Raw genomic sequence first — 15,715 nt, 5'->3', positions numbered from 1 at the left:
GAGAGGCAGAGGGAAAAGTTTTGAGCTGCGGATGGATGATGGCAACCGAACCCAATTCGACGGCAACGGCTTTTTTTTCTGACTTTTTTCTGCCGCCAATCAGCAGCTTTCCCCGGGCGGATCTGCCGTTGCTCACCGCTGCGGGCCCTTCCGCATCACGTGCCCGCGTGGCTTTCCGCATCCCATCCATCGTCCATCATTCGCCTCTCCGTTCGTCTCCTCTTCCCGCCACACGACGATTCCATCCGAACTTCCACGAGGTGGTTGAGGGTCGACATCTTTGTCCCCCTATCATGTGCCTAGCTCCAGCCCCTCATGGGCTCGCTGTTAGACCAGAATTCCAGCGCGGTGCGCAAACGCATCCAGAATCGTAAGTGGACCCCGTGCCGTGGCGGTGGCATACCGCCTTCCGCCATCGTGCTAACAGCGGGTCTCCAGACCACTTCGATGACGAGGACGGCGAGGAATACGAGGCCTCCGCCTTTGGGGGGTTCGGCGATTATATGCGCCGCAAGAAGCTCAAACTACAGAACCTGGATGCTGAAATACGCTCCTCTGCTACCGACTGTCCGCCTATCTTTCGCGGAGTTGTTGCGCACGTCAATGGCTATACCCAACCCTCTCTGCAAGACCTCCACCGCCTCATCGTGAGCCATGGCGGCGGGTTCCTGCAATACCTCAACGGAAAAACCGACGCGACACACATCATTGCCAGTGCGTTGACTCCCAAGAAGCGCGAAGAGTTTCGACGCTATCGGATCGTCAAACCAGCATGGGTAGTCGAAAGCGTCAGGGCTGGTCGGATGCTGCCGTGGGATGCATTTCGTGTCCTCGATGAGGGCCAATCCCAGAAGGTGCTCAGGTTCGACGACGGGCGGATGGTCAGCCAGACAAACAGTCCGAGATCCGGCTATCGCGAACAAACCGATTCCAGCTGGTATACCTCTCAACTTCAGACAGCCTCCGTGGACAGAGCGGAATTGCAACGATCACCATTGCGAGACTCCGAGATGCCTGGACTAGCAGACCAACTGCCCAGTGGAAGCACGCAGTCGGACTATGGTGAATTTCCAAGTTTTGTCTCACTGGATGAGACGAGCAAGACACCCAACGCCCTATCTCCGCAGAATGGTGCTCCTCCCGGGACCCCGCCGAATGAGCAGCCACATTTGGAGCGGGAGGATGTCGGAGCTGATACTAATCTACGCCAACCAGTGGACGGTCAACTTGATGTGGCTCCTGCACCGCTGCCACTTTTACCTGAGTCTATACCTGCTAAATTGGATATGACCTCCGAGGAATACAACGCGCAGCTGCTGTCGGACCCACGCATGAGAAACTCCAGTGCTGCGAATCCGGATTTTATCCAGCAGTTCTACAGTGAGTCCCGACTACATCACCTGTCGACATGGAAAGCCGACCTTAAGGCCCAGCTGCAGTCTGCCGCCAAAGAAAAGTTGCAGTCTCAGCTCAAGCGAAGGAAGCCTGTTCCTGGGGCGAGAAGGTACATTATGCACGTGGACTTTGATTGCTTCTTTGCAGCAGTTTCGACATTGAAGCGTCCGGAGCTACAGGGAAAACCCGTCGCTGTCGCTCACGGGACCGGCTCGGGATCAGAGATCGCCAGTTGCAACTATGAGGCGCGTGCACATGGGATCAAAAACGGCATGTGGATGAAAGGAGCATTACAGGCCTGCCCGGAGCTGAAGGTGGTGCCCTATGACTTTCCTGCGTACGAAGACGCCAGCCGGAAGTTCTACCATGCCATTCTTTCTGTGGATGGCATAGTTCAGAGTGTCAGCATTGATGAGGCTCTGGTGGACATTACGATGCAATGTCTCGAGGCTGGAGGCTCGGACGGCCGGGGTATCTCAGAGGGGTCTCTTTATCGGGAACAGGCCAAAGCCGATGAGATCGCGGAAGATCTACGGGCCACAGTAAAAAGGGAAACTGGCTGCGCAGTCTCCGTGGGTATCGGAGGCAATATTCTGCTAGCAAAGGTTGCTTTACGGAAAGCGAAACCCGCTGGTTTGTTTCAGCTAAAGCCCGATGCTGTCCTTGACGTTATTGGAAACCTTACTGTTCAGGATCTCCCAGGTGTTGGCTACAGTTTGGGAACGAAGCTGGAAGAACTAGGTGTTAAATTTGTTAAAGACGCCCGGGATTTGTCTCGTGAGAGGCTCACTACGAGCCTGGGCCCTAAGACTGGTACCAAGATCTGGGAGTACTCCCGTGGTATCGATCGGACCGAAGTGGGCAACGAAGTGCTCAGGAAGTCGGTTTCTGCGGAAGTCAATTGGGGTATTCGCTTTGTGAATCAGACCCAAGCCGATGACTTTGTGCGGTCTTTGTGCCAGGAACTGCATCGCAGACTGGTGGAGAATCTGGTGAGAGGCAAACAGTTGACTCTCAAGGTCATGCGGAGGTCTCTCGACGCACCGCTAGAGCCAGTGAAGCATCTCGGACATGGAAAGTGCGATGTGTTCAACAAGAGTGTAGTCCTCGGCGTTGCCACCGACGCGACTGATATTCTGGGCAAAGAGGCCGTCGCTATGCTGAGAAGCATGGGTATATCGCCTGGAGACTTGAGAGGGTTGGGTGTTCAGATGACAAAGCTTGAGCATCTCAATCCGGGCTCTCCTGGAAAGGCCGGCCAGCAACAGCTCAATTTCAAAGCGTCTCCGCTACGAAAGAGCATCGAGCGCCACGATGCTGACATCCTTGACAGTCCGCGCAAGGGAGAGACCGAGTCAGTGAGGCCCGTTCCTTCGTTCAGTGACAGTGGCAAGCCACTCAATATATCGGGGACTCAATTTATCCTGCCCTCTCAAACCGACCCTACCGTCGTTGCAGAGCTTCCAAATGACATTCGATCGCGGCTTATCGCCCAGGGGAGACCTCGACGCGATTCGCGCTCCGTGTCTCCATGCCCTCCAAGTCGCACCCGGACACCTGCGCGTGCGGAACTTCCGCCCCAGTCGCAGCTCGACCCGGACGCATTGGCAGCTCTGCCAGAGGATGTGCGTGCGGAGATCTTGGAATATTATAGTCGGCCCTCCGCAAGCCCGGGTCCGCAGCAGACGCAACCCACGCCACCTCCTGCCCCTGCTCCCGCGCCGCCGTCTCGGCCCTCCTCTTCGGGATCTCTACTAATTCGAAAACCTACGAGCCCTCTCAAGAAGCGACGTGGGCGGCCAAGCACCAAATCGGTAGGAAACCCTGCATTCAAGCAGGCCCGGTTTGTCTTGCCAAGAACCACTGCTTCGGCTTCAACCAACAACGAGCGTCAATCGCCCACCCCGGAACAGACCGACGTCTCAGCCGAATTCCTCGCCGCGCTCCCAGAGGACATTCGTCGCGAGGTGCTCGAAGAGCAACGAAGGGCAAAGATGCTGCAGCGTCCAAGCGTCAACCCTCCGGCGCAGAGACCCGCTCAGCCCAGACCCTCTGCCCCGGCCCCAGCGCAAGAAAAGCGACTGGTCCTGCCCCCGCTCCCAGAGAGACCAACATTCACCTCCCAAAAGCTCTCCAACATCTCCGACCTGCGAGATGCGATTAGTTCCTGGCACGCAACGTTCAGCCGCGAGGGCCCTATCGAAGAAGACGTGGTCTCCCTTGGCCGATACCTAAAGCGCGTCATTGTAGACGAGAAAGACATGGACAAGGCCGTGTCGGTTCTCAAATGGCTCATGTGGCTGATTGATGACGAGCAGACCGAAAATGCGTCGGATGCGTTCAAGACGCCGGATCCGAGTGGCAAGACGGGCAGCAGCTCCCAGAGCGCAGTGACCTGGGAGGCTGCAATCAAGACGCTGCGGGAGAGCGTCGATGAGGGCTGTGCGGAGCGAGGGCTGCCTCCTGTTGATTTGTCTTGATGTATATATTGATTCCTAAATGGAGCTGGCCTGAGTTGGCGTTGGATCGGCCATAACGCTTGCTTACTACAATCACTTGGACATACTGATGATATTTCTATACGTGATACTGTTCTGATACTAAATCAAAATCTAAATGTACTCGCATCATCCAACCAACACTATAGACAAACCCGAAGTACTAGTCCATACCATATCAAATATACTATAAATTAACATCCCTACCGAATCCTTTCCCCAGCCATTCACCACTGAAAAACCACATCCCCCCTCCCCCACTCCCTTTCACAAAACGTAAAATAAAGTATAATCAAACCCACGCAACCCCCCTAAACCACCGGACCATCTTCCCCACCAACTCGCCATCCAACCCCCGCACACCCTGCAACCCCTCCGCCCTTTCTCTCGCTTTCTCCGTTACAAACTCCAACCCCTTAAACGGCTTCACACCGGCATATTTCCCCTCCCAGAACGAGACCAACTTCACCGGCGGGTTCGCTTTCGGATCCGGAACGTCCCGGACACGGGCTATCCACTCGCTGGGTTCGAGTTCCGTGAACTGTAGACCCGCGGCGCGGAGAGTAGGAAGGAGGTCTGCGGTCCAGTGGAAGGGGGTGGGGTTTGCGATGTTGTACACTTCTGCTACATTGTGGGGTTCATCAGTGGGGGAAATCGGAGAAGAAAGGCGGAGGATATCTGTGACGGCACTGCTCACGATATCCACGGGTAACCAGCGCATCCATTCGTCGAGGGTGGGGAGTGCGCCGACGGTGACGGCGGATTGGATCATGAGGGGGATGGCTTCGGTGGCGTTCCAGATGCCGTGGTGGGTGTCGCCGATGATTTGGCCGATGCGGAGGATGCGGGTGGTGAGGGAGGGGGACTGGGAGGCGGCGTTGGCGCAGATGTGTTCGGCGACGAGTTTGAGTTGGGCGTAGCCCATGGTTTGGGCGGCGGTGAGGGTGTCGGGAATGGATTCGGGGATGGGCGTGGTGGGGGAGTTGACGACGCTGCTGATGGAGGAGCAGAAGTTGAAGGTGGCGGGGGTGGGGCGGTGGGTTTGGAGGGCTAGGGTGAGGAGGTTGAGGAGGGTTGGGAGGGTGTCGTGGGCGAGACTGGTCAGGTGGAGGTTGAAGTTGACGGGCCAGGCGCAGTGGATGATATCGGTGGTTTCGCTGAGGAGGGTGGTGTAGGTGGTTTGAGGGAGGGATAGGGTGGGGTGGGCGAGGGTGGGGGAGGGGAGGGCGATGAGTTTTGCTTTGGAGGTGCTGGGGAGGGAGGTGTATAGGTGGCGGCTGTCGAGGGCATCGTGGAGCCGTTGGTAGGCTTCGATGGGGGAGGAGGCGCGGATTAGGCAGTAGACCTTTTGGACGGAGGCGTGCAGGGAGAGTTGGTGGGCGAGGTGGCTACCCAGGGAACCCGTGGCGCCGGTGAGGAGCTGGCAAGGTTAGTGGGTGGGTGGAGGTAGAAGGAGGGGGCGCTTACGATGTATCGACCAGGAAGGGAGTTGGGACGGGGGATGTGCGGTTCAAAGTGGCTGAATTGGTCGATGAGGGCGCGCATTTGGTCCGGGATGGGCTCGGAGTCTGCGGGGCGGCTGCCGCTCTGGAGGGCGTTCAGGTAGCGGGCGAGCAAGGTGATGGTGGGTTGCTCAAAGGCAATGTTGAGTCCCAGCTGGTGGCCGTGAGTGTTGAGGGTTTGGACGAGGATGGAGCGCAGCTGGCTGGCCTGCAGGGAGTCCATGCCCAACGCGAAGAAATCGGCGTCGTCGGTCAGGAGATTCTGATCCTTGAGAGGTAGGATCTGGAGGAGCTGCTGCTTGAGAAAGTCTCTCAATTCGGGCTCCGACAGGACCAGGGTGCCCGTCATGGCGTCCGCGGCCGCGTAACTCTCTTCGATCACAGAGTGGAAGGTCTTGTAGAAGGCTTGCCGGATGATGGTGCCTTTGTCGGTGCGAGGGTAAGGGGTATCTGCGGGCAAGACCCGGACCATGGTCTTGAAGAGCTGCCCAAAGGCAGGTAGCGACTCGTGGGCCTTCTCGACGGCGGGCCAGATGTTGTCGATGATGTCCTCGTCCGAGAGAGACTCGGTGCCAGGGGCACGGATCACAGCCAGCCCGATGTGGGCTTTGCCTGCTCCGAACGCAATGGATTCGGCAACACTGCTGATCTGTCGGACCCGTCCCTCTAGATCGAGTGGGTTGACTTTCTCACCGTTCACCAGAACGATTGTGTCGTCTAGACGGGCATAGTACTTGTATGCCTCCATTGTGGGGTGTTTGACGAACAGGTCCTTCGTCGCATAGGCGCCATCTGGTCGGTTGGTCATGACCTTGGAGGGCCAGCCGTCTAGACACACAAGCTCGAATACTCCGGGGAAGCGCTCTTCAAATCGCAGGAATTTCTTGACGGTGTCAGATGGACGAAGCCAATCCCACCCTTTGTCGTCTCGGGGCCGGATGGACATCATCAACTGGCCGGTTTCGGTGCTGTATGAAATTAGCAGAGTTAACGGTTAGGGCCTTATGGCGCATGCTTACGAGCCGTAGTGGCTGACAAGATGGACACCGTTCTCAACAAGCAGGTTTCCCAGTGAGTCTGGGCATGCAGAGCCTCCGAACATCACAGCCTTGAACTTGGCAAGAGCAGATATGCCATCCTGTGTCTCAGCAAGCAGCTTCAGAGCGTATGGGACGCCGTAGAAGATCTCCAAATCGTTCGCCCTCATGATGTCTATCAGGTATTGTCTCGTGAGCGGAAGATTAGCGTTGTAAAGATGCAGCTGTTTGCAGGCGTGGATTGTCCGAAACAGACAACTGATTCCATGGTTGTGATACAGGGGCAGCGTGACGAATCCTGACATATTCATGTGTCCCGAGTAGTTCTTCAGGGCCGCAGCTTGGGTGTGGAAGATAGGCTTTGGAAGCCCAGTCGAGCCACTGGAATGAATGATCCATGCGATGTGCTTGGACTCGACTACGGGATCCAGATACGGGACCAGGTTCGTGTCGACATCCTCCGTGATGGGATAATGATAGCTTTCTTCGGTTGGTATCTCGTCAATGATTAGACCGGGAACCCGTTTCTTGATATCTAAGGCGGTGTCGCGGAAAGAGCTGTGGATGAAAATGTGGCTTGACTGTGTTCTCTCCAGTAGCGACACGTAGGCATCCACAGAGATCCGTGTCGACAGGAGCAGTCCGCTGTGACCAAGTTTTGCAAGAGACAGCAGCATCACAAGGTAGTTGAGGTCTGACGGTCCCAGGAGAGCGACGACTTTGGGAGTCTCTGCAGATGATGTCCGGGGGGGAATGCGATCTGCTAGCACCTTGGAGGCGCGAAAGGCAAAGACATCCAGCTGATGAAGAGGGTAGTCCACATATTCGATGCCGGTCTGGGGGTAAGATATGATAGGCTGTGAAGAACCCAGCGACGCACGTTGACGAACAAGCTGATCAATTGTCAAGGGCTCGTTTTCAGGCTCTGAGGGCCAGTTATTATCGCCTTTAGCAAGCGGCTCATGTAGGGTTGGTGGCTGTGGAGGAATGGTAGACAGCATCTTGGGTAGTAGTTCGGTAGGTCTTCATAAAATGGATGGCTAGTGAATTGGGTAGTTTGAAGTAGAGCAACGAGTGACAAGGGATAGGCGTTTAATATGTCTTCACTCTCAGTCTTAACAGGCCGAACGTTCCATGCAGTGACGGTAGAGTCGGATACTTCGATGGAGGGTGCGGAAATTCTGGTGGAGCTCGGATATTTATCCGACGAATCGTCTATTTGCATAAGCAGAAGGATCATGCGTCTTATACTTGAAAATTGCTTTACCATGCGCTGAGACCCTCGGAAAACATCCTTGCACCAATCGAGCAACCCGGAAATTATGCAGCCGATGCCAGGGTGCTGTGGCCCATCCCCAGATATTGCAGGTGACCCTAGGGGTCGATCAAAACACCTATGGTTCTGATGCCGTCCCCCCTGTTCCGCAATCCGGGGCAACATGCTAAAGCGCATTCGTGCTCCCTTAAGGTCTGGTTAATGGAACGGTATAAGAATGAGTAAATCACTGTTACAGGCCGAGTGTGGAAGGGTCCCCGGGTAAATTGCTAAATGCCTTTGCAAACGAATCAGTACAGCAACCATGGAAACCATGCTTTAAACTCACCCAAGAGTCTAACTGGGCCCACCAAACCGATCCCTCTAGGTTATCAATGAGGCCGAAATCACCATCGGGCCCAAACAGCTGGAGACCCGTCGCTTGTAGGCCATCCGAATAATTGAACGGACTATCTAGAGGAATCGGGGGATACGTATATGATGGACTGATTTGTTGTTCTCCAACTGGCTCCTGATTCGTGCTGAACTTGGCACGGACCGGCTGGGATGGATCAGTGCTGCCAGTGTGCGGACCAATCTGCCGATGAACTTCCTTTCGGAGCTCCTCGAGAATGATACTATAGCGCCGACTGGGACAATTCTTGCGAGTGGCCTCTGCGAGGTGTTGCTGGCATGTCTCCGCAAGCCTGAAGAGCGAGCTTAGACGATCGACATCTTCAGAGCCTGGCGACGATGTCTCCAGGTCTGACGATCGATGCTGTTGGATGGTATATATGTAGACCACAGTGATGGCGCAGAAGCACACGTAGTGGGTGAACCAGAAGGAGTGAATCAGAACACTCTGTTTGGCTAGTCCATCCACCAATTCCATCACTTCCTGGGCAGCTTGAACACATTTGCGCACATGGCTAGACACTACCGGATGCGGGACTTGTGGGCGCCTTCTTAAATCCGTAAAGTCATTCAACAGGAAAGATCTGGTTGCATGGATGACCGCGTGCGAGTATGCCAGTTGCAGAACCTGACTTTGCCTACAGAGAGGTGGAATAAGGCTCGTCGCGCGGACACCGTTGAAAAGTGGCGGTGCATTCGCTTTCCATTGCTCCAGCTCGGACGTGAGTCGGACAGCCGTCTCCAGGGGCGGACTGCGTGAAGAAGGATTCACCGTGTAGAGCTGCCGAGAGATATCACCAAGGATTCGACCCAGTCTACATGATCAGTAACTGCATCAGTGACGGAAAAGGGGACACACTTGAAGTGCAAAATGGAAGCAATCATCATGCAATCGGCGGAACCGGTTCTTTGTGCGGGATCGTCTTGTAGCATGTCTTCGTCATTCACCTCGTCCGGAAGATCTTGGTCAATGTCTTCGTCGTGTAGCAATCGAGGCCTACCGAACATGACGCTGAGATATCTATCCAGCATATAGGCGCTCCACAGGATGCGCTTACGGAGCTCCCGTTCCAGATAGGTATTTCCTCCCTTGGGACGCTTGCCTGGGAATTTCCGGTGCAGGCCCAGGGCGGTGACAAGCTGAAGCGCGGTCCCAAAAGAATACCAACACTCATTGGCCCTGGAGGTGGAGAGCAGGTAGAGACACTGACCTAACCGCGCCTGGACCGTTTCCAGTCGGGGAGGTCCCGACTCTAGAGAAGTCATGTATTTGGAGGCCGCATACCACTGCTCGCTGGAATGGCTCAGCATACTGAGCATGATAGATCCCAACTCGAGCTTACCTTCTACACCACCCATCTACCTGCTTGCTAGGTTTCTGCTCCTCATAGAGGGTACTCACGGCAAATATCATGAGGATGATGGCCGTTCTCACCACCATCGGGCCCATCGGGAGGTTTGCAGAGGAGATGTTATTTGCATACACCTGTCGGAGCCATTCCTGCACACTTCCCCGATGTAGAAAACGATACGTGACCATGGAAAAGTCAAAGTAGATGTCTACCAGCTCTTGCGCTGTGTTGAAGGGAGGAAGGGTGAAGACGACCTCGCGATAGTCCGAGTAAGGCTTATCGCCAAACATGAACACGGACGTGTTCTTGGGGGAGGGTTCATTCTCCAGACGATCAGGGATCGCATGCACTTCATCCTGATGCAAGCGACGCCAGACACGGTTGAGAAACGATACTCCCGATGCAGGCCCCAGATAGTTGCCTTCCAAGTCGGTCACGGCAGGGTCGGGAGAATTGCGCTGGGAGACTTCATTTCGGGATGTGTTCCCACCCACCCTTGGAGACTGTCGCGACGATATCGACCGTTGATGCCCTAGGCCTCGATCAATTGGAGTGGCTCTTTTGGCGCGAGGAGAGATGTAGCTGTCCACCGACGAGGGTGCGGGGAGGGGCTCAGGAGGCAAGCCGCGGGAGTAAGCCGCATTATACTCGCACGGCAGCGCTAGCCTGGTGCACCGGATGCAGGGGAGAGTGCCTGTACAGCGGGTCTTCTTGTCCTTACAGTGGTCACAGGCTCTCGTGATCTTCTGGCGAGGTCCATTTGGGTGCTTGGCCGGGGAGTCCGACGCCCTTCTCGGGCGCTTTGCGGGGACTGACCCCTCAGTGCTGGTGGATCGACGCCGACTGTCGGTGACCATGTCTGTCTTTTCCGGGTGTTGGAACGGCACCCTTCACGAGAGATAAGCCGATCAAGGGGCGGGATCCAAGAATTTAACGAGAAATTTCCGAGAGATCAAGTTGATCGTCGAGGCCGACAGAAAGCGAGCTGATGCGGGGTTCCGGCCCCGATGCCGGCAGTGCCCCGGAGATGTCTCCGCGGTGGAGCCGTTCCGGGGCCGGTTGTAACTATTCCCTTTTCTGCCAATACCTCTCCAGCAACTCTTTCACCGTCAGAGTGTGGATCTCCGGAAACCGCTCATTTAATGCTCCCTCCCTCATAATCCGTGAACTCCCATCCGTCGTGAATAGCTCAAAAGTCGCCATGAACCACTGGAATGCCTTCCGCGGGAAATGCTTATAGAGCGCCCGATGACCGGGCAACTCGGTAACTTCAAACCGCTGCAGTTTCTCCACACTATCATGATGGATGGTGAATTTCGTCCCTGGACCCGGATTAGCAGAGCCTAGGTCACATCAAACGTACAGTGTTCGCTAAATCTTACCAAGTATGCTCTCTGCCGGCCCGACGAACTCATTCCAAGTGAGCTCGTCCCCCACTACGCGACTTTCCTCGGGCCATTCCGGCAGGTCTAGGGCTGCGACCACAAACCGTGCCAGATCAAAGGTGTAGGTAAATGTCACCGGAACGTTGCCGTCGCCGGGAATTGCGGCGACACGGCTCTCCAAATCAACGACGAAGACGTTGGGTTTTAGATAGGATCGAAGAGTTGGTGGACCAAAATAATCGAGGAAGATTCCGTTGACGAAGATGGTCCATTGGAGGCGGGAGGCGCGAAGGATTTCAATAGCTTTGAAATAATCTTTGAGCTGGGGGAGGACTTTCAGACTCCTGCATTGTGATGGCTTAGTGGTCAGTTTGCTTGTGGAGGACAGCTAGATAGAGAGGATTTTACTGTTCTGGATAAGGTATTGCGTAGCCACTGGGGATAAATCGCTCGGTGGTCTTAGATTGGATGGCGGCTTCAATGAGGTTGAGCTGGGAGGTGGCGAGGGAGTCGCCCGCGACAGCGAATGCGGAGATCACAGTGTGGATTTGATTGGTTTCGAGCGTGGAGGTGAGCTCCGGAATATTGGAGTAGTCGACGGTGAGAGTGTTGGGGGAATTTGAAGGCTGGAAGAGTGTCAGTGAGAGAAGGATGCGGTATGAGGGAATTCCGACCTGGCGGGAGAGAACGTATGCTTGGTGGTCGGAAGAGGTGTTCAAAACCTCGAGGATCGTCCGGCCAACGCCCCCAGTGCCTCCAGCAATTGCCACCCTGACCATTGTGATGGGTTGAAACTGTGCAGCGAGAAACGCCCGAACATGTCGCTCTATCTGCTCTATATACCTGTCCATCGACGATTCAAAAAAAAGTCGCATTTGCCCGCTGGCCGCTATAGTCCGGCATACTACCCTGAAAAAGGCTTCGGGTCGATCTGCAGGTGTCAGCTTTTAGCGCCCGAGTAGCTGCTTCTGGTTAACCAGTGGAGCATCGTCGTCTGCCACTACGATGCAGTCGATCATGATAGAAGCCATCTTTATGCCCGCCACCGAGAATGACCAGCTCCCCAGTCCAATGCTGAGCTTGGGCTGCGTGGAAATGGAGTATAGGGCCTGCCATCCACCGCGCGCTTGATGACTGGATTTACGGACCTCTTAGCAGCTGACTCTGGACATCATCACTGTCTTCGCCCACCACGCACCACACAGGTCGATCACGAAAAGTCACTTAGAATCCCAACAATACTCCAGATTCCATATCTTTCAATCTACAAGAATAAGTACGTCCTTGTCACCTCCCGACCTCCAACGCCCAACCTCATCTAGACGTCCCTGGAACTTCCCCTTCAACAATACCACCACTAGCCTCACGTGAGACTGGCACAATAGAAACAGCATTCCAACAAGTTCCCCGCACCGCAAGCACATACAACTAACAACCTGCGCACTGCTAATGAATTACATAGCAGTTGGCGGGGACATGTTGCTGACACCTAGCAAGCTTCACCAAGCTATGGATCACGGATGGGACTGAAACAAATCCGGTACGTCATAAATCCAAAAGCAGATGGGTTGGCATAATCGGTCTATTCACTGTCTATCATTCTAACTGCTGTCTTACTACCAGTCAATAAGTGGAAATTAACTTTAGCCAGGCCGTGCGCGTCGGCCATTCTGCAAGAGCAGTAAGACCCGGGAACAATATAGGCTGAACCTTTTGACAAGTGGTAAATAAATGTCACGCATTTTATGCATGACTGTGGTCTCGCATATACGAGCTAGTTGAAGAGAAAATCCCCGGATACTATCTGGTACTTCGGAGGTTTCTGGTTTGACCGGAAATGTCGGCTTCGGAAGGGAATATCCCAGTCAATTGGCATTACGCGGACTTGCATGAACAGAACCTCAGAAAAGCAAACAGTGACTGTGGCTAATATTGTGACTGATCTATGGTTCCACGTGAGGTAGATCGGATGCTTGTTAAGCTTATATACCTTGTTGCGGTGCCGATTGGGGGATGCTATCTTCCAGCTGAAGCGTTGGAATCCTACTGCCTACGCCTCACTAGCTGGGCTTCCAATGACAGGTCTATGACGGGATCTTGTCTGCCAATCGAGTGTGCATTGGCTCACTTTTCCTTGTGGCGATCTCAACGTCACCCGCTTGCTGATACTCAACGTTATGGCCGTAGAAAATTTCGACTTTCTAGTTACTTGCCCTTTTTATTCTCTAGTAAATGCTTCTCGAAGCGTGGCATGAGGCCCGCCGGTAGGGTATCCCCAAATCTACTTACATATTCACAGTAAGCTGACACGTTGCAGATCAATATTGTCATCTATCATCATCGGAAAAATACTACCACAAGCTTCAAAGATGCTAGGCGCTCATAGCATCTGCAAAAGTGCCGCTTCATACATGAGGTAATGGCATTGAATGCAACCTCAACATCCTTGCCTGCATCACGGCGCTGCCAGCATCCTATTGATGTTCTTCACCCAACATAGTTCTCTCTGACAGTGATCTGCAGAATTACTGGCTCCAAGGTGTGGCAGAGATGCTGTCGAGCAAGTACAATGGCTGTCATCGTAGTCATGTATTGCGCAAAGGCCGGTCAAAGCGCCCAGTGCTCGTTTCCACTCTCCGACCCTTTGTCACCTCATGGTATATAACCAAGCAAATTCTCCATTGAGGTCCACTATTCAAAGTACCACTCATATCACCCAACTCCACAATCAACACCCTGCCACTTATCCGCCAGAATGCTTTGGGAAAACCCCGGTCCCCAACAACCCGCCCAGGTCACCTGGGATCTGAAAGAGCCCCTGAGAGTCAGATGGTCTCATGTCTCGTATGTGTTCACTTCCCCAACCCTCTATTCCAGGCATTTTCCTGATTCTTCCCAGTGGCGAAGAGAACAAAGTCTTCTCCATCTACCTCACCAACCGAGTGGACTTCCCTCCCGCGACGGAACTAGTTCTCCGCTATGTGAGAATGGGCGACGATGAGGTCGTTATTCCACCTCCGGGACCGATTTCAAGCCCCCTCAAGTAGGTCATGCTTGCTCAATGTTGAGTTTTGAAGACTGACGGTTTTTGGGCAGCTGCAACTATCGTCTCTGGGCCAGTGCTGTGGGAGATGCCGAGACTATTTTTGCCGAAACCCCGAATATGTGCGTTAATTGCTGAGACGTGGGCTCTCCATGGGTATTCACTGCAGTGAGGGAAGTGTAGTTGAGTTTCTGTTTAGGTAGCCTGCAGGTTGACTGCCATTCAACAATTGCAGTTTTGGTATGGTATTGAAGGGATACTCTTTCCAGAATACATCTAGCAATAGTCCATGTTAGTTGCGTTATCTAAACCATCCATTTTCATGGTTTGTAAGAGGAGGAGGATGATTTAATTGACCAAGTAATTCTATTGATTGACGTACTTTATGGCGAGAATAAGCATTAGGATCCACTGTCGTACCTAATCCCCAGTCGACCACGCCTCAACTGAATGTTCGGCCGAATTCCTCGGGATACAAGTGAAGACTCAGCAAAGCACCTAATCAAGTATTGATCGTGAATCCTTTAATATCTGTCATGATTACCAATACCATCGTGGTTGCTGACTGGAGAGGTATTGAGTTCGGCCGAAGTCTCGGGCCAAGCCAGTGTATAGACCAGCCCGCCCCCGGCAACGATGTGAGACTCACCGAAGTCACACTCGTCTACGTACTTCAACTTCGCTCTCTTCTTCTTTAGAACGCATCAACACTTCCGTCATTCCAATCAAAATGGTCAAGATTGCTATTGCTGGCGGTTCAGGCAGTAGATCCACTTACTTCCGACCTCCCCTACAACATTATTGACCCCGACAGATGTTGCTCAGGAGATCATCGATGTCCTCGTTGCAGCTAAGAAACATGAAATTGTGATCCTGTTTCGGAAGGTTTGTTCCCCCATTCCCCCTCTAGTCTATAGGTGATTGATATTAACTGGTCAGGATGCTCCCGCAGGAGAGTCCATCCCAGGCCTAACATGGGTCTCAAGGCCGACTACAACGACCCAGCGCAGTTGACCCAAGTCTTGCAAGGAGTGCACACCGTACTCTCCTTCGTCACCACCCAAGATGATTCAACAAGCAAGGTCCAGAAAAACCTCATCGATGCCGCCGTGCAGGCCGGCGTGAAGCGCTTTGCGCCTAGCGAATGGGCTTCGTGGGTGTCCTCCCAGCATAGCTCGGTCTTTGCTAATCTCTCCAGATCCGGTCTGGAGCACCTGAGCTGGTACACTTACAAGAGAGAAACGCGCCGGTATCTTCAAGAGTTGAACAAGGACAAGAAGGTAAGCATCCGAGTAGCCTTGATAGGGGAATTGGAGATCTGATTCATGGTCAGGTCCTTTGAATACACGCTCTTCCAATCAGGCCTCTTTGTGAACTATTTGACCCACCCTCATCAGTTGTCCCGACATGTACACTCGATGGAAACCCCATTCGACTTTGCCAACCGCCGAGCCAGCCTGCTGGAGGGTGGCGACGAGGACCGTCTTGTTTTGACGGCCGTACAGGATGTGGCCAACGTGGTGGCACGAGCCATCGACTTTAAGGGCGAGTGGCCGGTTGTTGGGGGGATCAGAGGTACCAGTGTCACTATCGCGGAGCTCATTGCTCTCGGGGAGAAAATTCGCGGTGCGTGATTCCTCCTAATCTGGTAGTGTATACTGACATATGGTAATCAGGCGGTACACCCTTTCAGTGGAATCGGTTGCTGCCGGACTATGAGTTTACTCCAGCGGAGAAGTTTTTGAGTGATGCTTGGCGGGGGAAGCCTTAGCCTGAGTACATTGAATGGTCGAGACTGTTTAGATGAGATGTAGAAATCTACAATTCGGGCAGT

At 53.9% G+C, this 15,715-nt stretch overlaps 6 protein-coding genes across 6 annotated transcripts; 3 read left to right on the top strand and 3 right to left on the bottom strand.

The window, feature by feature from the left end:
• Positions 1 to 231: 231 nt before the first annotated feature.
• Positions 232 to 4,002, top strand: BO80DRAFT_468832 (putative DNA damage repair protein Mus42). The gene is made up of 2 exons (XM_025722958.1): positions 232 to 370; positions 439 to 4,002. The coding sequence occupies exons 1-2, from the start codon at positions 316 to 318 to the stop codon at positions 3,873 to 3,875; spliced, it is 3,492 nt and encodes a 1,163-aa protein (XP_025570421.1). The 5' UTR covers positions 232 to 315; the 3' UTR covers positions 3,876 to 4,002.
• A 183-nt stretch (positions 4,003 to 4,185) lies between these two features.
• BO80DRAFT_367172 (putative NRPS-like enzyme) lies at positions 4,186 to 7,433 on the bottom strand (the record flags this gene model as incomplete). Its single annotated transcript, XM_025716277.1, has 3 exons — positions 4,186 to 5,313; positions 5,361 to 6,363; positions 6,415 to 7,433. 3 exons carry the CDS (start codon positions 7,431 to 7,433, stop codon positions 4,186 to 4,188), a joined length of 3,150 nt encoding a protein of 1,049 aa, XP_025570420.1.
• Positions 7,434 to 7,686: 253 nt separating this feature from the next.
• On the bottom strand, positions 7,687 to 10,458 carry BO80DRAFT_242108 (Zn(II)2Cys6 transcription factor). Its single transcript, XM_025714561.1, has 4 exons — positions 9,445 to 10,458; positions 8,961 to 9,395; positions 8,037 to 8,916; positions 7,687 to 7,985 (listed from the first exon to the last, which is right to left on the bottom strand). Exons 1-4 carry the CDS (start codon positions 10,308 to 10,310, stop codon positions 7,941 to 7,943), a joined length of 2,226 nt encoding a protein of 741 aa, XP_025570419.1. The 5' UTR covers positions 10,311 to 10,458; the 3' UTR covers positions 7,687 to 7,940.
• A 60-nt stretch (positions 10,459 to 10,518) lies between these two features.
• BO80DRAFT_417478 (NAD(P)-binding protein) lies at positions 10,519 to 11,617 on the bottom strand (the record flags this gene model as incomplete). Its single annotated transcript, XM_025718222.1, has 4 exons — positions 10,519 to 10,775; positions 10,836 to 11,182; positions 11,247 to 11,464; positions 11,513 to 11,617. 4 exons carry the CDS (start codon positions 11,615 to 11,617, stop codon positions 10,519 to 10,521), a joined length of 927 nt encoding a protein of 308 aa, XP_025570418.1.
• A 1,976-nt stretch (positions 11,618 to 13,593) lies between these two features.
• BO80DRAFT_417476 (uncharacterized protein) lies at positions 13,594 to 14,078 on the top strand (the record flags this gene model as incomplete). The annotated part of the gene is made up of 3 exons (XM_025718221.1): positions 13,594 to 13,682; positions 13,738 to 13,881; positions 13,935 to 14,078. 3 exons carry the CDS (start codon positions 13,594 to 13,596, stop codon positions 14,017 to 14,019), a joined length of 318 nt encoding a protein of 105 aa, XP_025570417.1. The 3' UTR covers positions 14,020 to 14,078.
• Positions 14,079 to 14,611: 533 nt separating this feature from the next.
• BO80DRAFT_459222 (NAD(P)-binding protein) lies at positions 14,612 to 15,515 on the top strand (the record flags this gene model as incomplete). The annotated part of the gene is made up of 4 exons (XM_025722332.1): positions 14,612 to 14,645; positions 14,696 to 14,790; positions 14,868 to 15,130; positions 15,215 to 15,515. The coding sequence occupies 4 exons, from the start codon at positions 14,612 to 14,614 to the stop codon at positions 15,513 to 15,515; spliced, it is 693 nt and encodes a 230-aa protein (XP_025570416.1).
• Positions 15,516 to 15,715: the final 200 nt, after the last annotated feature.

This window comes from Aspergillus ibericus, assembly GCF_003184845.1.
Source record: "Aspergillus ibericus CBS 121593 unplaced genomic scaffold BO80scaffold_62, whole genome shotgun sequence".
Lineage (NCBI taxonomy): Eukaryota > Fungi > Ascomycota > Eurotiomycetes > Eurotiales > Aspergillaceae > Aspergillus > Aspergillus ibericus.
This window is presented reverse-complemented; position numbering and strand designations above follow the sequence as displayed.

What these genes read in the sequence shown, in the direction of transcription:
- BO80DRAFT_468832 (XM_025722958.1), top strand. Translation starts at nt 316, where the DNA reads ATGGGCTCGCTGTTAGACCAGAATTCCAGCGCGGTGCGCAAACGCATC. An exon ending in GCGCAAACGCATCCAGAATC is followed by an intron (nt 371 to 438) that starts GTAAGTGGACCC and finishes GCGGGTCTCCAG; the next exon opens with ACCACTTCGATGACGAGGAC.
- BO80DRAFT_242108 (XM_025714561.1), bottom strand. Translation starts at nt 10,310, where the DNA reads ATGGTCACCGACAGTCGGCGTCGATCCACCAGCACTGAGGGGTCAGTC. An exon ending in GTAGATGGGTGGTGTAGAAG is followed by an intron (nt 9,396 to 9,444) that starts GTAAGCTCGAGT and finishes GAGCCATTCCAG; the next exon opens with CGAGCAGTGGTATGCGGCCT. An exon ending in GCTTCCATTTTGCACTTCAA is followed by an intron (nt 8,917 to 8,960) that starts GTGTGTCCCCTT and finishes CTGATCATGTAG; the next exon opens with ACTGGGTCGAATCCTTGGTG.